The sequence below is a fragment of the Podospora pseudocomata genome (assembly GCF_035222375.1).
Source record: "Podospora pseudocomata strain CBS 415.72m chromosome 1 map unlocalized CBS415.72m_1, whole genome shotgun sequence".
Classification (NCBI taxonomy): Eukaryota; Fungi; Ascomycota; class Sordariomycetes; order Sordariales; family Podosporaceae; genus Podospora; species Podospora pseudocomata.
In genome coordinates, this window is record NW_026946363.1 from 4418531 (window position 1) to 4439001 (window position 20471).

Sequence of the window (20471 nt, forward strand, 5' to 3'; positions counted from 1 at the left end):
CAAGCTTTGCCAAGGCTCGGCTCGACTTTCCCCAGCGGTCTGGGCCCGACAGGCGCTGGCCCAGTGGAGAGATGCTGTTTTCTTGTCTCGACTTGGCTTTTGGTTGAAGTCTTGGAGACCAGCCGAGGACATTTTTTGCAGATTGTGATTCTTGGAAACAGCAAGTCGAACAAGATCAAACGGGTGTTGGTCTCCGTGTGTTCATAGGAAACCGCGGGGCCAAAGCTGCAAAACAGCTAGGTACCTAGCGTAAGGTGTCTGGTCTGGGAGAGTGAGAATAGCTTCATCCGATAAGGCGCAGCCGATGGAAAATAAAACGGGACAGAAAGTTCGGGTGTCTGTGTGGTCGTAGACGTCGTGGTAGGACAGGAATGATAGGAAGTCGTCGACGAGGGAAACGGCAAGAACGGCAATGGGTCGCGTGTGCTTCATCAACGAACATTGTCCTCCTGCCGATTGGGATCTGGTAGTGTTACGCCACACTAGCGCAGGGCCCTGGGCTGGAGCTGGGCCAATCGGAGGTGGCTTGTTCACAGGGGTCCCACAAGCCGACGTTTTGACTTCTTCCCCTTTCTCCACCTCCATCCGGCTGCACAAGCCGATCACTGTCTGATCGGCCTGCTGCTTTTTGACACGCAATGGCAGCCAACCTCGCAAAAGGACGCTCCAGTTCTCTCACAACTGCGGCTGGCTTGGCAATGCTGCCGTCTCACCATGCACCCCCGTCTGATACACCTTCGAGAGGGGTCATCGCTGCAACTTGCGTCTCTGGCTGAGGCAGAGGATTGGTGAACATGAGAGCCTGTGCGTTGAGAACTTCCGGATTCGGTTCCTTCTTCGTGGTCCCTTGAACTCGAACTGTATCAGCCGCGCCGAGATACCCGATTATCAGTGGTGGGTGGACTGCCCAGGGGTGAGTGTTTGGTGTTTTGAGTGCACTCCAAGGTGATGGAGGACGCCTTATTACCTTTGCTGGGCGCCACTCGTTTCGTGAGAATTTCCCTTCTCTGCTTCCTTTCCGTCTCTTTCACTTTCCTCTTCTCACTTTTTGAAAGGGCAGCTGGTCTGCAATTGTGGCTAGCTGTGACTGTCCCTCTTTAGATTCCCTTCTTTTGACTTTCCTTCATTAACTGTATTCATATTTCAACGACCCTCCTCATCGGACAGGAACCGACGACGCTGGATCGTGGATGACAGTGCTGGTATATTTCACAACGACAGCAACAAAACGGCAAGATGAGGGTTACAGGACCAGGTGATCGCAGGAGGAACCATGCGTGGCTGGAAATGAGGAGCCGCGAGAGGCGTTGGACTCGACGACAAATCGAGGAGGAGGAAGACACCTCGGACTCGGATGGCGAAACTTCTGGGGACGACTCTGGAGACGATTCATCTGATGGCGAGGATGATGTACCGACGGTGCCCACACCAAGACCTCTCCTTCCCGTTCCCACGGTAGGGGCTGGCGCTGGGGTTAGTCTACTGCCCGTTCCCGGTACCCCCGCTCCCGTCCCTGGTGGGACATTGGGTGCCGATGAGGGCGGCGTCGATGATGGTCTGACTTCAGAGTCTGATGGCATCGACTCAGGCGACGATGATTCGCCGGATGAGGACGAAGAGGAGGAAAATGCTGTCCCCCCACCTCCCGTCGACGGCTCTTCGTCCACATCGACATCCTCCGTGGATGGCCCTGCTCCTACCGGAAGCAGCTCATCCAGCTCGCTTACGGCATCTGCGACCATCACCTCTTCCAGCACGAGTACTCAGTCTTCTAGCACCGTTACCGAGTCTGTTTCGGCATCCAGCACACCGACCATTGACGACGTTTTGACATCGGTAACCGCGGAGCCAACCTCTTTGCCACCTTTGGCACTACCCGAAGTCTCCCCAACACCCGGGGCAACTGGCGGTGCTACAGTTGACCAGGAACAGCTCGGGGCATCGCCAAGCAGGATGAACGCAGGTGCGGCAGCAGGCATCATTATTGGCACGCTTGGTAGGTTCTCTGACATTTCACTTCGGTAACTAGCATCTAACCTTAGCACTCAGCCATCATTGGATGCTTGATCGGCGCGGCTTTCTTCTGGCGCAAATGGAGGCGTGATCGCGGACAACCCTTCATGCCCGCCATTGTCCTGCCATGGAAGAAAGATAAAGACGGCGACGACTCGGATGCTGCTCTAGCACCCCCTAAAATCAACGAGAAAACCAACACGGCCATCATGGATGATCTCATGAAGGCGGCATATCAAGCCGAGAACGGGAATGACATGGAATATTACGGAGGGTACCCACCCGACAAGAAGGAGCTCCACCCCAACATGATCGACGAAAAGGCCTATGTTGCCCTGGCTGGGCATCTCACCCCAAGGACCCCAAAGAAGCCCGTGTCGACCTGGCTGGGCGGTATCGTGACACCCCGACAGTCTCAGGGCCCCGCGTTCCCCCCTAGTCCCATGTATTCCGAAGCTGAAAGACGCGAGAATGAGAGACGACAAGTTGGGTCTACGATTCCCGGAACGATGGCTGTGCCCAAGCTGCAGCCCCCGCCTCCGGCCAAGGCAAGGACGACCATGACTACGGATACAACCAACACGAGTGTGAGGTGGTACGGTTAGAAGTGAAGGCTTCGAGTACTGCAGGTATGATAGTGTAGCCCGGCGTTGGCGGCAGGTGGAACAGCACGGCGTTGAAAGAAGCCCGCGTGTGAGGTGTCCTTGTTCTTTTGATCCTCGGTGTTGCGGTTGTATATAATACTGTCTATTTGTAGATCTATATCTCAAAGTCCACATACATTATTTTCCTCTACCTAGTCCAGCCATGCACATTAAGTTGCGGTCGTGGTTGCGGTGAAGACCGACCTTCTCCTTCAAGGTGAGTTCCCCGCATCCCCGCCTTTTTTGAGCTGGTACGTCATTGACAGTTTCGCACTCCAATCTTCCCCAAAACTTACCAGCGCAGCTTTCATCTCATCTTTCACATCTCATCCCTCTCAGCCACTCACACGCTTACTCGCGACCACAAAACGTAATGGAAATGGCTCCCCAACAAGTCGACACAACCATCTCCCCCTCCGCTACAGGCCCGGCTCTCGCCCTTGCGAAACAGCACTCGGCTGATCACCCTCTAAAACTCTACGCGGGCTGGTTCTGCCCCTTTGTCCAACGAGCCTGGATCACTCTCCAAGAAAAGGAGATCGATTACCGATACATCGAGATCAACCCCTACCACAAATCCCCCGAGTTCCTCGCCCTCAACCCCCGCGGTCTCATCCCCACGCTTGTCCTACCTCCCGGTGAAGAGGGGAAACAGCGGGTGCTGTACGAAAGCGTGATTGTTTGCGAGTATTTGGACGAACAGTACAACTCTGGGACGAAGCTCCTGCCATGGGACCCCTACGAGAGGGCGAGGGCGAGGTTGTGGGTGAATTTTGTGGAGAAGAAATTGGTGGCGGGGTGGTATAGGTTTATGCAGCATACGCCTGATAAGCCTTATAGTCTTGAGGGGGTGAGGAAGGAGTTTTTGGAGAATTTGAAGACTTTTGTGAGGGAGATGGATGAGGAGGGGGAGGGGTGGTTTAGTGAAGGGGGTTTTGGGTTGGTGGATGTGAGCTTTTTGCCTTGGGCCGGGAGGTTGTGGTTGATTGATCATTATAAGGAGGGCGGGGTGGGCATTCCGAAGAGGGAGGAGCGGGAGGGGTTGGAGGAGGGAGAGAGGAAGGTTTGGGAGAGGTGGGAGAGGTGGTATGAGGCTGTTATGGGGAGGGAAACGGTCAGGGGGACTTGGAGTGAGAGAGAGGAGTATATTGGGGTGTATAAGAGGTATGCGGAGGATCAGACGGGGAGTGAGGTTGGGAAGGCTACAAGGGAGGGGAGGGCGTTGCCTTAGAGAGTTCATTTTATTTGGCCAATCTTGACTTTCAAATTGGCTTCACTTCTTTATAGTTGTCTTACGTTGTCTTGAGGAACCACTGAGAATCGTTGAGAATGAGATGATGGAGCGCAAGGCACCATAACCCTAACCCTCAATCAAGATGCTGTCTGCCCCACAACGGCTATCTCCAATCTTTTACGAGATAAGCACTCACCTCACCTCGGTGATGATGTAACCCGGCGAGCCACCAAAGGATCGTCTAGTGAAGGCAGCCATTTTCATCAACCCAGCCCCTTTTATGATCCTTGCGCCTTCTTTGACGCCCGCTACATAGACTGTCTCAAGTCCTCGCGTCATATATACTCACTCACCCTTTTTCACCAAACAAAACTCTCCCCCTTCCCATCACTTTCCCCTCATTCGTCCGGCGCCATCACCGCCGCCACTCATCGCCCAAAATAGGCCGCCACTCACATCAGAACCGGCCTCGCGCAACAAACAACCACAGCACCAAAGGGCCACGTTTCGACGACGACGACGACGATTTCGACCACTTTGACGATTCTTACGCCGGGTCTAACGATTTCTCAGTCCAAGGCAAGTCGGCCCATCATCAACCAAAACCCAAAAAGAAGAAAAAGAAAGGCGGCGGCGGGAGAAACAAAGGCAAAATGGGCCAGGACCACTCCGTCATCGACGAGGACACCCCTCCCAAAACCCTGTCGTCTCGCTCCCTGGCCTCGGTGGCAGAATACATCTTCTCCGGCCGGGCAAAGCGCATAGTCGTCATGACGGGCGCGGGCATCTCCACCGCCGCCGGGATCCCCGATTTCCGCTCCCCCGACACGGGTCTCTACGCGAACCTTGCCTCGCTCGACCTGCCTGAGCCGGAGGCGGTGTTTGATCTGGGGTTTTTCAAGGTTAACCCTAGGCCGTTTTATGTCTTGGCCAAGGAGCTGTACCCGGGGAATTACCACCCGACGGTGTCGCATGTTTTTGTCAGGCTGCTCGCGGAGAAGGGGCTGTTGCATCAGTTGTTTACTCAGAATATTGACTGTTTGGAGAGGGAGGCGGGGATTCCGGCGGAGAAGATTATTGAGGCGCATGGGAGTTTTGCGAGTCAGAGGTGTATTGAGTGCAAGACTGAGTTTGATGCTGGCAAGATGAGGGAGTTTGTTTCACGGGGGGAGGTGCCGAGGTGTGAGGAGGGGGGGTGTAAGGGGTTGGTGAAGCCGGATATTGTCTTTTTTGGGGAGCAGCTTCCAAAGGCGTTTTTTGACAGGAGGGACATGGCGGAGGAGGCGGATTTGGTGCTGGTTATGGGGACTAGTTTGCAGGTTCATCCTTTTGCGGGCTTGGTGGATTTGGCGGCGGAGAGGGTGCCGAGGGTGTTGTTTAATCTGGAGAGGGTGGGGAGTATGGGGTGTCAGGCAGATGATGTGTTGGCTTTGGGTGATTGTGATGAGGGGGTGAGGAGGTTGGCGGATGAGCTCGGGTGGAGGGAGGAACTGGAGGAGAAGTGGAGGGGGTTGGTTGGGGAGGAGGAGGCGGAGAGGCAGCTGCAGGGGGCAAAGAAACGGGTTGAGGCTTTGCATGATGAGGTCGCCAAGTTGGCGGAGGAGGTGGATGAGGTGTTGCATTTGGGGGAAAAGAAGGAGAAGGAGAAGGAAGGCAGTCATGTGGATGCTTTGAATCCTGAGAACAAGCCGGATGGTGAGGGAAAGGTGGTTAATGAGGTTGATCCTGTGGGCGAGGATGCGGCGGCAATCAAGAGCTCGGTGAAGAACACTGATATCACGAAGACGGTGGAAGTCTCGGTGGAAACGACGAACGCTTTGAAGCCAGTGGACATGCCGGACGGGGAGGGTAGGATAGTTAGTGAGCAGAAGGCGGGCGGCCAGCAACCGGGGGGCACTAAGAGCTCTACTTAGGTAGGTAGGTGTCATGACACTTATCATATGGTTATGAAGAGGCTCTACGGGATACACGTGTATCATGGATACCAAGGGACGTTGCAACGGGTTCGCAGACGGTTACAAAGGGGTCAACGGTTAGTCATGGGCGTTGTCAGCCAGTGAGGCATTCGAGGGAACACTAGTTATCGTATGGCTACAGGCAGGAATCGGAGTCAAACCCAACAACATACTAGTATCAACCTTCTACACTGGTGCTCATTTGTTTGAGTTTTACCCCTAGCCAAACGGTAAAAAAAACACGTCAAACACATCTCGAATCGCTGAAAGATTTCACGACAGAAGTTCCTCTTGCGTAAACAACTGCTCTCACTGCAGTGATCGATAAGCGTCAGTCCCATATTGCTGTGCTGGCAACCAAAGGATGGCATCTTGATCTACCTCCCTAATGACATATTACATCGAAATAGAAATTTCGATTCACCATATCAAGCCATGAGAGGATCTCCTGTCAGGCCGCAAGTGAATTGTGGGTGAAACTATCATCAACTTGCCTCTTCGAAGCATGTGTCCAGCGTGTGGAGAAGGAGGCCTCTTTCGAACTGTGGTTCGGGCAATGCACGGTACTTGTGTCAGCGACTAGGAAAATACTTCGTCACACCAGAGAATCACAGCACCACACCGTTTTATCGCGGCTTCACTGCCCATCTTGCAATGATTTTCTCCCATTCCTTTCTTTTTTTATCGCAACGCATCAGCTCCTGGCGATATCTGGAAGGTGCTGCAGTTGGGGGCAGGGCTCAGGCGGCGTTAATCATCAACGGCTCCAACAGCCACCCCAATTCGAGTGCGAAAGACGGTCAGGAGTCACTATGAAATGTCAAAGCTGTAGCGGAGGCCTCTCGAAAGATATATAACATCTATGATATCCCAACTGCTACTCGCATGTGGCTGTGTGCTGGAGTATGCTGACCTCACGTTGACAACAGCATAGTGTTGTGTGTAACGTCAGGTGAGACTCTGGGTAACCCTGATGCTGCCAAAAGAAGCCAACCCTACTTACCTATGCAGTTTATGGTATTGCACCTCACCAAAGGTGGTCGCTACCTTTCAAAATGGATCCTGTCGACATTTAATAAAGACGTGAAGAACAAGTGCAGCGAGGTTGCACATGGTTTTGCTGGGGTACTCGAGATCCTTGTGACCCCTTGGCAAGCATAAGCCGGTGACTGCCTTCTGAGATTTTCATATTTGAAAGTTGGGTAAGCACGCCGTCACGGAAAAAAGGGCGGTGCTCAAAACCTCAAAGTTGACGAAAGCAACGTGCTGCCGAGCCATTCATAGACCCGTGGTCGAGACTGTGGATGAAAAAGGGCTTGGCATGTTATAGTCCGGCGTCTGGTGACAACGAGGAGTGATCAAAGTCACTGTCTGTACAGTTTTAACCCAGAACGTACACTCGTAAAAACTAGCATCAAAGTGAGCGTATGTCTGCTTGAAAAATCAGAAGATGAAATTTCGGGGGCTGAGTCCAGATCTGGGAGCCCAATTGCTGCTGGTGGTGGTATTTATCGGCTTGGCCTCGCTTTTAACTGGCCGTCCTTGTCAAAACCTGCGACCAACAACGCTTCATGCTCCACCGCACCGCCACGGGGCCAAAAAGGTCGAGGCACATCAAGCCGTGTCTCGGCTGTTGCTACCCTTGGGAATAGGTATGTATATCAAGGACACTCCCATGACAGTCTTCTCAGAAGTAGTCATCACCACTATCACCACAACAATCCCCAACACAACCTACCATCAGCATGGCCGTCAACTATACCGCCGTCGCGTGGACGCCGGTAGTCATGCTGGGCATTGCAATCGTCCTTGGCGTTTATGTTCTGGCCCGTCTCGCACTCGATCTGTCCATCCGACGCGGCTTGGTCAACTCGAAGAAGCATCAAGATGATATCGAAAGCGACGCTCCTTCCCACAACAGATTTAGAATAACAGCAACCCGGTCCGTTGCGCTGGCCGGAGTTATCTGCTCGCTGCTTAGCAATATCCTCGAGCTGGTCATTATGTTTGACTACGTTGATTATTACGACCTGTCACATTTGAAACGGTACACTGCGCTCAACTTCTTTAGCATTGCCGGCGTGCTTTGTCTTTTCGTCACGGCTATTCTCACCACGAAGGCCCTCGCATCCCCATCGAAGGGGCACTCGATCTCCCGGATTGTGTACACGATTTTGCTTGTCTTGATCGCTCTTTTCGCGCTGATCGTTTTCATCCTTCAGACCGTTATGTAAGTGTGAACCACTAGCCAAGCTTCCATCATTGGATTGCCTCTAACATGGTCGTCTATACTTCAGTAATTCGATCAGATATTATGGCTCTCGAGGAACAAACTACTTCAGCCTCGCTAGGGCTACCGCCATTATCGGCCATACCTACTTCGGTTTGCTCGGTCTCACGACTCTTGTTATCAGTATTGGCTTGATCAGACGATGGACCCAGATCCGTGGCGCTGAGGTTCCCACGGTAAGCTCGAGTTCTTGTGCTTTTCCTTGAAGAATCGAAATCTAACTTCTCATCTCCTTCCTAGGCCGAACGATCTGCTCTCAAGATGTTCACAATTGCTGCCGTGCCCGTTCTGACAGCGATTATTGTCCTCGGCATCGTCTACAGAGCCACCTTCATGGGCGGGTTGTACTCGTACTACTCCTTGAACGCCCTTCATGGGTATCTCGCTTACCACTTCATCTCATTGATTTTCAATCTCTGGGGCAACATCTTGGTATTTGAGTTTGCGCGCAAGGCCGTGAAGAAGCTCTCTATGATCTGAAGATCGATGGGGCGATGACGGGGATGGGAATGAGGTTACGAACTGCATTTTTGGATACCACCTGATAGACTTGATACCTCTTACTCTACATACCTAATTTACTTGGCTAGTTTCAATGATAATATCATTCACTCTAACGAGCTGAAGTTGTTTGAAGTTTGATGGATGGGAGTTTTGGTCTACAATTTTGAATCAAGACGTCATCATTGGGTAGATTGTGAATCGTGTAATCTTTGTAGCTAGGGAGGGAGCTGTCTACGAGCGATTTTGGAGGCGGCAATTTGCACACGGAAGCTGTCTTTTCCCCTCCACACCACTTCATCATTTCCGGTTTGTGCTTCTAGAGAACACCGATTTGTTAACGCCCATGCGGTCTGCATCATTTGTCTTGTCTCATGCCTTTTGGCCCAGTGCCATTCAAAGCTTTGCCTAACCCTAGCACCAGACTCTGCCGCTCAGTCAGCCCTGCGCACCGCCAGCTTGTACGGCTTGCCTCGAATCTTTGAGCCAATAGAGATTGGCAATGACTGTGCTGCGCCCCGCTGACACGAAACTCCTTGGCGCCCTCACGATGGGGTCCTCAGCTCCCCAGTAACTCATCTCAAGTTCTCAACTACATGCAGCGTTATGTCAACTACCTTCTAGGCAGCCATGGAGTTCACGCTGACATTCGGCGCTGTCGGTGATTTTCTAGCACTTCTCTCACTGATCAACGACATCAGGTCAGCCTTGGACGATTGCCGTGGTTCGAAGAAGACATATCGCGATCTCGTCGAAAGCCTAACGCTACTCCAAAAGTCGCTTGAGCAAGTAGTGAAAATATATCAAGGACCTGGTTTCGCAAACGGGTTACAGGACCTGGGGGCAATCGCCCAAGCCACTGTCAACCAGGTCTGCGCAGCTCTTCAGGAGTTTCGAGACCGAATCAGCAGCAAATACGGCTCCAGCCTGGCCACCAACGGGTCAGGGAACGTCTTGAGGGATGTCACTCGAAAGATTCAATGGAAGTTTGAAGAGAAAGATGTCGAGCAGTTCCGCGCGAAGGTGGCGGGACTCACCGTGTCCTTGAACCTTCTTCTCGATGTCACGGCTGTGTAAGTAAATCAGAGAAAGCTCAACTCCCGGACTAATCTGATGAGCTATAGACACCTCATACAACAAAGCCAGGAGGCAACTGCCAAACGAATTGACGATGCCGAGAAAAACACAACCAAGGTAGTTCAAAAATCTGGACAGTCGATCGAAAAGTCCTTCAGATTCATCGGTTCACGCATCATGTCGAAACTCGACTTCCTGTCTTCGATAGGGATGGATCTGAAAGACTCTGCATTTCAGATTCTCACCTTGATGTTCACTATGTCGAGAGACCTGACCAGCATGGGGGCAGTTCTCTTGAGGCTTGAGAGAGGTGTCGACAACGGCGAGCACTTTGTGCTTGAAGACGCCACAGGACGCACACTCCCCATCCACCTCAAGACTATCACATCATGGGAGGCATTCGAGTTCATCTTGAATGATCGGTTCAAGGGGAGGAAAGGGGAGCGCAGAATTCGACGGAAGCAGTACTCGCTGCATGAGAGTGCCAGTCATCAGGAAATCGATCGATCGGCCATGTTTGAAGATGCCTTCGTGCCCTATCAAAAGGTTGACATGAGCATAGTCTGCAGAGCTCTAGAGGTTCCGCAAGCTGATAGCTCAGGTGATACGGGGCTTTCGAGTTGTCCTTGGTGTCGTACCACTTCACCGGGCAAACTGGGAGCTCGCGTGCAATGTCCAACTTGCAAAAAGAAGTTCACTCGGGTGGTAATCGAACTAGATGACGAGCTTGCTGCGCCCATGGCCCCTGTCACAGATCACACCGTGAAACCCACTGGAAAACCAGGTCCGAATGGGGAGGAATGCAGCGAGTGCCATCAACCAAAAACACCCAGCGGTAATGACCAGAGAAGAAAGCATCCAGTCGATCTGGAATCAGACTCTGATGAAGAAAATGTTACTGGCCTCGCCCACATTATTCTCCAGACCAAGAAAATACGAGCCATCAAATTCAAGGAACCCGCGATTGCACCGCTTCAGGAGGCAAGCGACCCAAAAAACCTAGACGTTGCTGGAATGCAGCACCACACTGCACATGAGGAGCATCCTTTAGAGCAACCGGTTCGCAAATCAGCAGAGCAACAGCCAAAAACTTCAGGCAAGCCCCGACTACCGGCTCCGCGGGCCGCCACCATTGCAGACGCCGAGAAATATGGCATCCCTTCAGGCTATTGGCTCAAAAACTGGGACCCCACCGAGGAGCCCATCCTCCTCCTGGGCTCGGTATTCGATGGTAACTCGATCGGCAAGTGGATCTACGACTGGACTGTCTATGACAAGGGCCCGTCAGCACCGATTTCAGAGATGGCTGGTGAGATGTGGCTGCTTCTTATCAGACTAACCGGCAGAATCAAGCGGAGTGAAGAGGTGGTAGACAGGATAGGGGACGAAGATGACAAGGAGGTTGTGGAAGACTTTTTGGAGGCGGGTGACCGGTTGATGGTTAAGTTTCGCAAGCTTCTCAAGGCGTGTGAGAAGCCCATGTTGGAGACCAAAAAGGACGGGAAGCTTGGGATGGAGGCGGGTGTTCAGTTTGTTAGGTGCATGTTTGGTCGGGAGTTTGAGCTGAAGAAGACGGAGAGGTGGATGGCTTCGGTTAGGTTGTGGAATTTGAGGTTTGATGCGAATTGTGAGGAGGTGATTAGGAAACCTTGGATGCAAGTTGCGACTGCGCCAGAAGTGGGTGGCGAGGTTGATGTGAAGAGCTAGGTGCTTGCCGTGGTTTATTCATCTTGCACAATGCCTATCTAAGCTACCTCATCTACGGTTAGGTGGTCACGGCTAGGTCCAAAGTTTAAATTGGAAGTAAGAGTTTGTATTGACTTTTATCGTGTGGGGTTGTGTGCATACTCGGTGGTCATCATGTCCAACGCATACATATCCAAGAAACAGCATTACAGGTCTCTCTGATATCATGACTTTTGTGTATAACAGAAACGAATTCTAGTACCACCCAACACCATGCTCAAAGGTTATCCAGCTAAATCAGAATAATGTAAACAAACAAGCAAAAGAAAAAAGAAAAAGAAAAAGAAGAAAAAGCCACGCCAGATAAGCTCGACAGTGGCCCTACCCGCTGTGGAAAGACCAAAAGACAAAGCTTGACTTAGGAAGAAACACCACTTTGTCAACCTATGGGAACTCGTCGCCCGATTCCTCCTCAAACCAGGCAGCTTTGCCAAGAGGCGTCAAAGGATACGAAGTGGGTCAAGTTGCCAGATGAGGTTTGCTGGACCACTGTCTGGATTTTTCAGGTTCGAGAAGAGCAATAGTGCTGAGTCAGTGTTAGCTTTGCTGAGAATTAGTAGTCTCGTGTGTGCTACCTACCGACAAGAAGCCATGGGAGTGAGGCTGAGTTGGGTGACCAGGGCGTTGCTCGGAGTCGGTTGACGAAGTTGGTTAAGGAGATGTGATGAGCTTGTGTTGGAATGCAGGAGGGTCATGATGTTGCTGGTGCGGTCCGTGGCATAGCTTGCCGGTCGTGGGCAAGAGGTGAAGCTGTAGCTGCCTGTCTTTGATCCAGGATCTTGAGAACTGCCTCTCGGTCTTCCTTTTCTGGATGCCAACAGTAAACGGATAGAGTCCGTATCGGTGCCAAGAAAATCGTACTCTTGGGGGGGTTTTTCTCCCCTTTTTCCATTTTCCGTTCTTGAGCCTCCATCGGCATCTGTGCCCTTTTGGTTTTCACACGTGCAACTTTCACTATCGCAGGTGAGGAAGCTCCGGAGATTGACGAGGAGTCCGTCCATCTGTTTGAGACACGTCCCCACTCACAAGCAGTCAGATCTGATGTCCCAACGCTCAATCTCGTATGAGTGCTCTCCGCTAAAGAGCCTGACCATTCGGCCCGCGTCGTTCCACTCCCAAGGCGGCTCCGGAAGAGCATATTCCAAGCCGAGCCTGGCCAGTTTCCACGCCAAGGCGTGCGGGAACTGGATGAGATGGTTTATTACGACTGCCCACATGGTAACCTCAGCGCCAGGGGCTCTGTAGTTCAGGTCAAGTCCCATGTCCATGAGTTGTTTCAATAGCCGTAACCTTTGTAAATCCGCTGAGCGGGAATCACGCATTCTTGTAAGATCTCTGTAGAAAAATGTTTTTGCGAGTAATTTTAAATCTCGGAAGACTGTGATTTGCGACAATTGATGCTGCCAAACAAAAACCCTCCCGCCCGGTGAGGAGTTGGGGATAATTTGGCACTTTCCAGAGAACGTAATCGGGGATGCCGTAGTCGGAGGCCATGTAGAGAGGCCAAAAGAATAGAACTGAAGTGTCGCCCCTTTTCCATACGCTTTTGGCTCTGTCATGTTCGCACTGATACCTTTTGAGTAACTCTTCGTCAATCGCGTCCGAATAGATGAAATAAGTTGGAGTAGCTTCCGTTAATGCCTTCAGGGACGAAACCAAACCCGCAACGGCACAGAGCGCCACATCGTTACACAAACGGTACGAGCCGAACTCGACAGCTCTTCTTAGGGTGTCTTAATAGGCTGCAAGAGCATTGAAGTGACCATTTGCTGTCGAGAAGGTGCTGATAGGCAGCGGAACCAGGCTGAAGGAATTCGACAAGAAACTCGGGGATGGAACGGTGAATGAAGTAGAAGTAACCGTGTGGAAAGCCTTCGAAACTATCTGTAAGGAGATTCCGAGAACGGGCTAACAACTGTGCCGCAGACCTCGAAATTCGCTGTTCCATCTCTTCGTCGCCTATCATTCCGGAACGTTGGATGCCCTTGCTGGAGCTTTGCATATACCCGTCAAAGAATGAAAACCGAGGCAATGAGTAAAGAGAAGCCTGCCAGCTTGAAAATTCGTATATTCCTGGAGCCGCCGTTAGTCTTGCAGCTACCAGCGCATAAGCCAGAGTGCAGCAAGACTCGCTCAGCTGTGACTCCGGGATCGAAGTGAGGATGGTTGTGAAGAGATCGTGAAGTTTTCGTGGCAGCAAGTCCACCTTCTTGCTGATATTATCCAGTGACTCATGGCATTCCAATGACTCAACCACATTCCGGATGGCCAAATGACCCAAAGGAAGACGCCTTCTGACTTGCGCGCTAGTTCACGTATGAGGCGATCACAGTCCGCAGGCTGTTTGTCTCGAAGGCGTTGGAAGTTCGGTTTTGCAAACAGTCCTTGTTTAATGACTGCCAAAATGTCCGCCGCATTGAGCTCGTGTAGCCGGAATCTTTGCTGGGCGCGAACGCGTTTCATGAAGACTCGGTCCTCTCTGCTTGAAACGCAGAGTTTCAGGCAGCCTCTAGAACTGTCAACCCACTCCATAATAGCGTCCAGGAGGTCGTAATGTGACTGATGATCATCCTCAAATTCGTCCAGACCGTCGATAAAAAGGGCAAGCCGTTGGTGACTGTAAACATCGGGACTACACAGCAGCTGATTTAATCCGTCCGAGATCTCCTTGTTGTCAATGGAAAGCGCCGGAGGCTGAATTCAGGGTTGATATTCCGAAGGGTCCCAGTGCTGTGGAGAGATGGTTTCGATGAATTTTGGGCATTGCTTTAGGATACTGTGTAGCAGGGCACGCTTCAGGCCTGACAAACTTTTCTGTAAGGGAGTGCCTTGTCTCCAGAAGAAGAACTTTCCAAGCACCAACTTCCTGACATCGCCAACCCACTCTCCCAATTTCGCGTAGGTAGTCTCATGTTCGCAGAGAAATTTCATGAGCGTTGATTTTCCGGCCCCAGGCTTTCCGGAAATGTGCAATACGCCATCGCCTTTTCGAAGCCACTCATCTACAAGCTGAACGGCTTTCAACTTCGACTCGTGTTCTTGGAAGTCGCCTGAGAGTGTGACGTCCTGGCCATCAAGAATCCATGAGTAGGTGTTGTCGGCAGCCGTGGCGACTTCCTGGAATCGCTGATCAAGAGCGTGAAACTGTAATGCAGATAAAACGTTGCGCTGGTTTGAAAGTTCTCTGGCCTTTTGGACAGTTTGTGCACAATCCTCCGAGGCGTTCTGAACGCGCCGGGTAGGGCGGCAGGTGATGACGCAAGCTGCATCAGGTTTCAACCTGGAAGTGGAACCCCCCCAAAAGAGCAGACCCAACTGCCATGCGGTTCGAGGCCGTCATCAGATACGAATGAGGTGAGTCACGGTGAGTCACTGACGAACTGGCAGCACAGTCACGCCGATCTGTCCACAACCATCAGTATATTAACCAAGTTGAACCTCCCAGAATACACTACATCAAAGTATACTTGGACAGCAAAAAAGAGAAGATGGGAATCATAACGCTGCGTGGCAGAGCGGGAATGCACCATGATCTACCTCACGGTAGGCATTGGACTTCGCTGGTTCGATCCCAGCCGCAGCTGAAACACCCTCTTGTTCTTTTATCTGTCCTCTAATTACCCTGCACATCTGAAGTCATTATCATACTACACATCAGCCCCTCAGATCTCAACAAACCTCTGTCCTACTTCGACGACTGACCCCCAGCATCCAACGGAGAACCGGCAGTCTTTGGCGTCTGACAGGGAGAGTCCTCCTCCTTCACTCCATCCTTCTTTTTTCCATCCTGGTCAGAAGTCTCATCATCACCTTCAGAGTCAGCATCTGGTCCACTGCGGCGCAGTGTGCGTCCCTTCTCAAGACGAAGCCGCAATCTCTCAATACTCTGCCCCAACCCTGATATATCACCGTCTAGCTCGTTCGGCACTTCCATGTCCCCAATCTCCCTTAGACTCTTTATAATTCGCTGCCCAGCCTCGCGAATAGGGCTCCCGGAGTATCGGAAAGGATCTTCAGACTTGGGAAGGCTCCCCTCTGTGTTGGCTGGAGGCCTGGAAGGAGTCGATGAACTCGTGAAGACAAAGGAAGGGCTATTCTCGTTAGGGCTAAGACTTGCGACTGAAGAGTGCGACATGTCTGCTGTGCTGGAGGTGCCGGGTGTTCTAGACTGATCATATTTGAAGGCCGCTGGGGCAGGTGTGCCTTTGTGTGGGTTGACTGTAGGCTTGTGGGAGCCAGGGGTCTGGAAGAGCTGGGTGAAGTCAAATAAAGGTGTAGACTTGCTGACTTCTGGCGATTTGGACGGTGTTGCGCCTGGAACGGGGGTAGAAAAGTCCAGCTTTGGGGGCGTTTTTCCCGCTGGTGGTGATGCTGACTCGGTGGAGTTTAATCTAGTATAAGTGGCAGATGTTGACTGCTCTATCGTTTGTTCAACGATGGCCTCTTGCTTTAGTACCGTGGAGTCTTCCGGGTGGTCCTTGGGTATGACTTCCGTTGTTTCCTCCGATTCTGTGGAACTCAGGGGCGGCGACTGCGTTCGAGCGTGATGAGCCACAGAATCCGTGCTCAAAGATTCCTTGGATGTAGTTCGCTCCGTCTTCTGATATTGCGAACGAGCCTTCTTCAAAGCCGTCTTCCACTGCTCCACCAAGGTCTTTGCAGTTTCGTCGTCGCTGTGATATCGGCACAAGCATTCGTGGCTCAACTCGCCGAGAAGTTTGGTCTCGAAATCGACATCGTGCGAACCAGAGAGGCCGAGATCTGGGAGAATTCTCATGGTAGCCTCCCTTTTGGCCTGGCTGAGGACTCGTCGGCAGCGACGTTCTGCCCGAGTCCAGCCAAGACATGACCACGCTTGAACATCTGGATTCCACAGCTGGAAGAGTACGGATGGCTCCCATGGTGAAAGCGAACTAGGTGGCTGTTGCGATAGGTCTATCAGATCGGCCATGTCGAAGCTGGTTTCTCGTCACGACCAAGCATATCGAATAGAAGCGTTGCAAGATCGGGAGCTGGACAAATCATTTTGTCAAGGAACATCAACACCACGTCATGAACAAGAAGGTGCCACAAAATAGACTTCGACTTGGGATCGGAGTCTCGTGTCGGGTGGAACAGTTTGAGTTTGGGACCTGCATCATGCTGCCCAACCACGAACTCTGAGGTGTTGTCAGCTTCATCTCATACATCTCACATATCATGTCTTTCTCAAGCCTCAACATGCTGGCCTGGCCATATCAACTGCCGTGAAGTCGTCGCGATGGGGGAAGATACCCGGGCGAACCCAAGACCCTTGGTGCTGCTTGCAGTACGTAAGCGTGGCCAAGTAGATGCATGTGACGCTATCTTGGGGCGAATGGCAGCGCCCAAAACGGAAGACACAAAATACAAGGGAGTCGAGGTTGCAGGGCCCCGCGATGTTGTTGAAGCATGAGGCCTGAGCGGTGTGGGCCCGAGGGGCATGCGGGGGTCGTAAGGGTCCTCCAGGGTTTCTTTCTCAGTGGATCTGAGGGCATCAACGGTCGTAATGGCGCGGAGTCTTGACGAACCTCGTTGCATCTTGTGAAGCTCAATCCTGAAAGTGACGATAACATAGCTCGGGAGCCCAGTCTTGGTTAGCAGCGGTGGACACTCACTGGTGAGAGAGCTTGGCGTCGGATGGCGAAAGCTCATCCCTGCTCGGGAGCCTGCTGCTCAGGTGTTTCTCCAATGGGATGGCGCCAACTGCGGGAGCGGTGGAGCTGTTAAGCGGGGGAGATTGGAGAAGCTGCTGCGGTTCGCCAAACTGGAACCCCCACCTGATTTCCAGCGATAGATCTGCCTGCCAGTCACTTGAGTGAGGCGGCTTATAACCAGCCTTTGGGAGGGATAATAGGCTGTGGTGCCGGTGTTTCTTGTCACCAGGACTTTTTTCCTCGTTGTCATGCTCCGCTAAGAGGCGAGTGTTGGCATGTAATATCGACTGCCTCGGTGAGGTGAAGTCCATATGGCCCCAATATCTACACCGGGCAGCCGAGCCCAGAGCCCGGTCTCAGACCGCTCAGGCCATAGCCACCAAAACAACAACAACAACAACAACGACAACAACGACGACAACAACGAGGACCCAGGTGCTTCTTCCGCGCGACTGGAACATGAGGACGGGGCCAAGGACAACGACGTGGTGGTAACGCCGAAAGTTGAATCTCATCAGACAGAAGATAACCCTGCTCCGGACGGGTCTGGCAATGCGGGCATTGCCACCACCGATATACCCACTACAACACTGCCTTCACCAGCCATTCCCACATCAAACGACCTCCCAGGTTCCCTCTCCGCGCCGACATTTACAACATTTGTCTCACGAGATTCCCAAAGAACAACCACCGCTGGTCCAGCAAAAATGTTCTTTCTCGTTTCCCTGGCAAAATTTGCCGCTTTTACAGATGCCTTCCTCACGGGATTAGTATGACTTCAGTTTCACCGTCCAAAGCAAGAACATCATCACTGACTTCAGGTTGCCAGCTTGTTCCGTTGGTTCCTACCATTATTGAAGAGAAGACAAATGTCCCACCAGCACAAAGTAAGCGGCATCAAGGAACACCCGTTGATGCTCACTTTGCTAACTTTGTCAACCAAAGTCCAAGTGTGGATTGCTGTGTTTCTCGCTGCAGCTGGCGGAACAGCCGCTGTGGTATCCCGTAAGTCTTCTTGTCCTTACCACTTAGAGCGTGCCTGACTGTTGATAGCCTTGATGCCCTTCGTAACTCGGCAAGGGCCTTTGACCTGGGTCATTCTACTTGCAGGACTCGCATTTGCAGGAGCCTCGTTTGCGCTGATTCAGACTGCAACCAGCCTCCAGATGCTGATTGCCGCTCGAGCTCTCCAGGGTGTTTCTTCCGCGGCAACGACTGGTGCATGTTCTGGCATGTTGGCAACAGCAGTTGCCATCAATGACCGGGCACCAATTTTGTCTTGGGTTTCACCTGCCTTCATTCAGGGGCTGGCCTTGACCGGAGCACCTGCGCTCTCTGGTTTTTTCTACACGCAGCGCAAGGGTCCAGAAGCCGTCTTCTACCTTGCGTATGCTCTCATCACCTTCACCTTTTTGCTGACAATGATCGCTGCCATGATCACTCCCAAGATTGAAATCGGCCTTGCAGTCACCGACATCGACCACGGTGCGGAACCCACTTCCGCAACAGAACCTCGCGGCTACGGCACCATGAGTCCTGAACTCCATAGGGCCACGCCCGCTATTGCTAGCAGAATGCGTTCATCGAGATCGAGATCCCCACATTCGGTATCCTCCGTAAGGTCGAGTAGAAGTAGCGCTTCTACTATCCTTTCAGAGCCATCCACCTGGAGCTTTCGCCTCTTGGTGGCTGTGTATGGCTACTTTGTCCTCAGCCTCCTGACGACTGCGCTTGCCACCGTACTCCCTCTCCGAATAATGCAAAAATTTGGGTGGACAGAACTAGGGGCTGGGTTGATGTTTGTGTGGCTGTCAGCCCCTGCCGCGGTGGTTGGGGTTTTGGCCGGCGCCTTTACTGTTCGAATCCCTGGATCAGCCCGTTGGTTGACATCCATTGGGTTTTTGGCGTCGGTTCCTGGTATCTTGTCGCTTGTCTCGGCGACAGGACAGACCACGGAAGACAACCATGGTATTCTCACGAATCCATTACTGTTGACTCTCGCCGCCATATCTTTCGCCATAGGACTGTGCGGAGATCCATTGATCAAGGAGATTACGAACGTAGTGGGACCTACGGCAGTCAACGACCCGTCAAGTGCGGCCGCCCAGGCATCTAGTCTTCCAAATATTGCGGCTGCTTGGGGAGGCTTGGTCGGACCCCTATTTGCTGGCGCCATTACTTGGGTATGGGGGTTCCAGATCTTGGTTCAGTCTTTGGCGCTTGTCGCCGCAACAACCGGTCTGCTGAGCGTCATATTTGTACAAGGCTGGCCTGGTAGTTCTGATGTTGATATGGGTCGGCATCGCGCACAACCTGCAACAGATGAAGAAACAGCTCCTCTTCTGGTCAACGACCATCAAGTTGCCGAGTTCTATCCTGCTGGACGACCAGGTATTTTGAGCAAAGGCAAGAAGAACAGGCCTTTTGCCGAGACTCCAGGCTCTCCTAGCGGCCGCAAGAATCGCACCCACCGTCGGCACTTCAGTGTCGACAACTCCTCAATTACAACGATAACTGGAGCAGGAAGTGTTGAGACGACGGGCGGTCAAGTCCGCCAAGTCCGCTTTCAGGCCTCTTTGGAGGACAGTCCGGATGGGCTTGGGACGAATCAGCCACCCACAAGGGAAAACAGCAATCAATCCAATCCCGAACGTCGCTATGTCATGAGAGAGGCCCCTCACGCACCGACGACTGATCCTCTCTTGGCCGCGGGCAGTAGGTACGTCATTGACGAAGAGAGGTCAGTCGCTGCTGGTACCGAGAGACCGAAGCGCCATGTGGTGGTGTTCGCTGAGGGGACAGCGCCACCAGAGCTGCTGGCACGTCATCGGCACCACACCGTTGCGATCAATGCCTTGGACGGAACCACTCAAATCGTATCGAACAGCACCGATAGTAACCATGCCGTATCGGTGACAGAGGACAGTGGGGAGGATGCCGAGTTTTCCGAAGCCACTTCGACGCGTTATGTGGTGGTTGTTGTGGACGAGGGTGAAGATGAGAGCAGGTGATGAGGTGGAGAAGGGCAATGAAGTCAGTCGGATCGATGATGTGAGCGGCGTGTTTTTGTTGATATGACCCAAGGCACAATCCGATGCAATGTACATAACGAAGCCAGAATGATTAATTCGTATACCCCGGAGTTTAGGTTACCTATCCAGTCCATGTTTCCAACCAACCAGGGCAACCAAACGTGACAAGGCTGCGCGATTCGGGAAGCTCTGGTGTGCGGGGTCGGGTGAGAAAACCTACGGTTGTGGTTTTGTGGTTGCCTTCATGAGCTGGTTGACGAAATTAGGCCAAACAAGATATACGAGAATCGGCAAGCGCAAACGA

At 52.3% G+C, this 20471-nt stretch overlaps 6 protein-coding genes and 1 non-coding gene across 7 annotated transcripts; all 7 read left to right on the forward strand.

Moving 5' to 3' along the window:
* Positions 1 to 569: 569 nt before the first annotated feature.
* On the forward strand, positions 570 to 2618 carry QC762_115550 (uncharacterized protein; the record flags this gene model as incomplete). Its single annotated transcript, XM_062885975.1, has 2 exons — positions 570 to 1996; positions 2050 to 2618. The coding sequence occupies exons 1-2, from the start codon at positions 1237 to 1239 to the stop codon at positions 2616 to 2618; spliced, it is 1329 nt and encodes a 442-aa protein (XP_062749003.1). The 5' UTR covers positions 570 to 1236.
* A 202-nt stretch (positions 2619 to 2820) lies between these two features.
* QC762_115560 (uncharacterized protein) lies at positions 2821 to 3888 on the forward strand (the record flags this gene model as incomplete). Its single annotated transcript, XM_062885976.1, has 2 exons — positions 2821 to 2849; positions 2997 to 3888. The coding sequence occupies 2 exons, from the start codon at positions 2821 to 2823 to the stop codon at positions 3886 to 3888; spliced, it is 921 nt and encodes a 306-aa protein (XP_062749004.1).
* A 656-nt stretch (positions 3889 to 4544) lies between these two features.
* QC762_115580 (Sirtuin 2 protein) lies at positions 4545 to 5804 on the forward strand (the record flags this gene model as incomplete). Its single annotated transcript, XM_062885977.1, has 1 exon — positions 4545 to 5804. One exon carries the CDS (start codon positions 4545 to 4547, stop codon positions 5802 to 5804), a length of 1260 nt encoding a protein of 419 aa, XP_062749005.1.
* A 1604-nt stretch (positions 5805 to 7408) lies between these two features.
* Positions 7409 to 8773, forward strand: QC762_115590 (uncharacterized protein). The gene is made up of 3 exons (XM_062885978.1): positions 7409 to 8076; positions 8144 to 8312; positions 8377 to 8773. The coding sequence occupies exons 1-3, from the start codon at positions 7592 to 7594 to the stop codon at positions 8614 to 8616; spliced, it is 894 nt and encodes a 297-aa protein (XP_062749006.1). The 5' UTR covers positions 7409 to 7591; the 3' UTR covers positions 8617 to 8773.
* A 159-nt stretch (positions 8774 to 8932) lies between these two features.
* On the forward strand, positions 8933 to 11649 carry QC762_115600 (uncharacterized protein). Its single transcript, XM_062885979.1, has 2 exons — positions 8933 to 9710; positions 9762 to 11649. The coding sequence occupies exons 1-2, from the start codon at positions 9268 to 9270 to the stop codon at positions 11419 to 11421; spliced, it is 2103 nt and encodes a 700-aa protein (XP_062749007.1). The 5' UTR covers positions 8933 to 9267; the 3' UTR covers positions 11422 to 11649.
* Positions 11650 to 14961: 3312 nt separating this feature from the next.
* On the forward strand, positions 14962 to 15044 carry QC762_0014860. The gene has a single exon. It is a non-coding gene; the product is annotated as a tRNA-OTHER (tRNA).
* A 1078-nt stretch (positions 15045 to 16122) lies between these two features.
* QC762_115620 (uncharacterized protein) lies at positions 16123 to 20146 on the forward strand (the record flags this gene model as incomplete). Its single annotated transcript, XM_062885980.1, has 4 exons — positions 16123 to 17905; positions 17965 to 18022; positions 18081 to 18140; positions 18189 to 20146. Exons 1-4 carry the CDS (start codon positions 17447 to 17449, stop codon positions 20144 to 20146), a joined length of 2535 nt encoding a protein of 844 aa, XP_062749008.1. The 5' UTR covers positions 16123 to 17446.
* Positions 20147 to 20471: the final 325 nt, after the last annotated feature.

Coding starts and splice junctions, on each gene's coding strand:
- QC762_115590 (XM_062885978.1), top strand. CDS start 7,592: ATGGCCGTCAACTATACCGCCGTCGCGTGGACGCCGGTAGTCATGCTG. Junction 8,077..8,143: donor TTCATCCTTCAGACCGTTAT/GTAAGTGTGAAC, acceptor TCTATACTTCAG/TAATTCGATCAGATATTATG. Junction 8,313..8,376: donor GTGGCGCTGAGGTTCCCACG/GTAAGCTCGAGT, acceptor TCTCCTTCCTAG/GCCGAACGATCTGCTCTCAA.
- QC762_115600 (XM_062885979.1), top strand. CDS start 9,268: ATGGAGTTCACGCTGACATTCGGCGCTGTCGGTGATTTTCTAGCACTT. Junction 9,711..9,761: donor CTTCTCGATGTCACGGCTGT/GTAAGTAAATCA, acceptor GATGAGCTATAG/ACACCTCATACAACAAAGCC.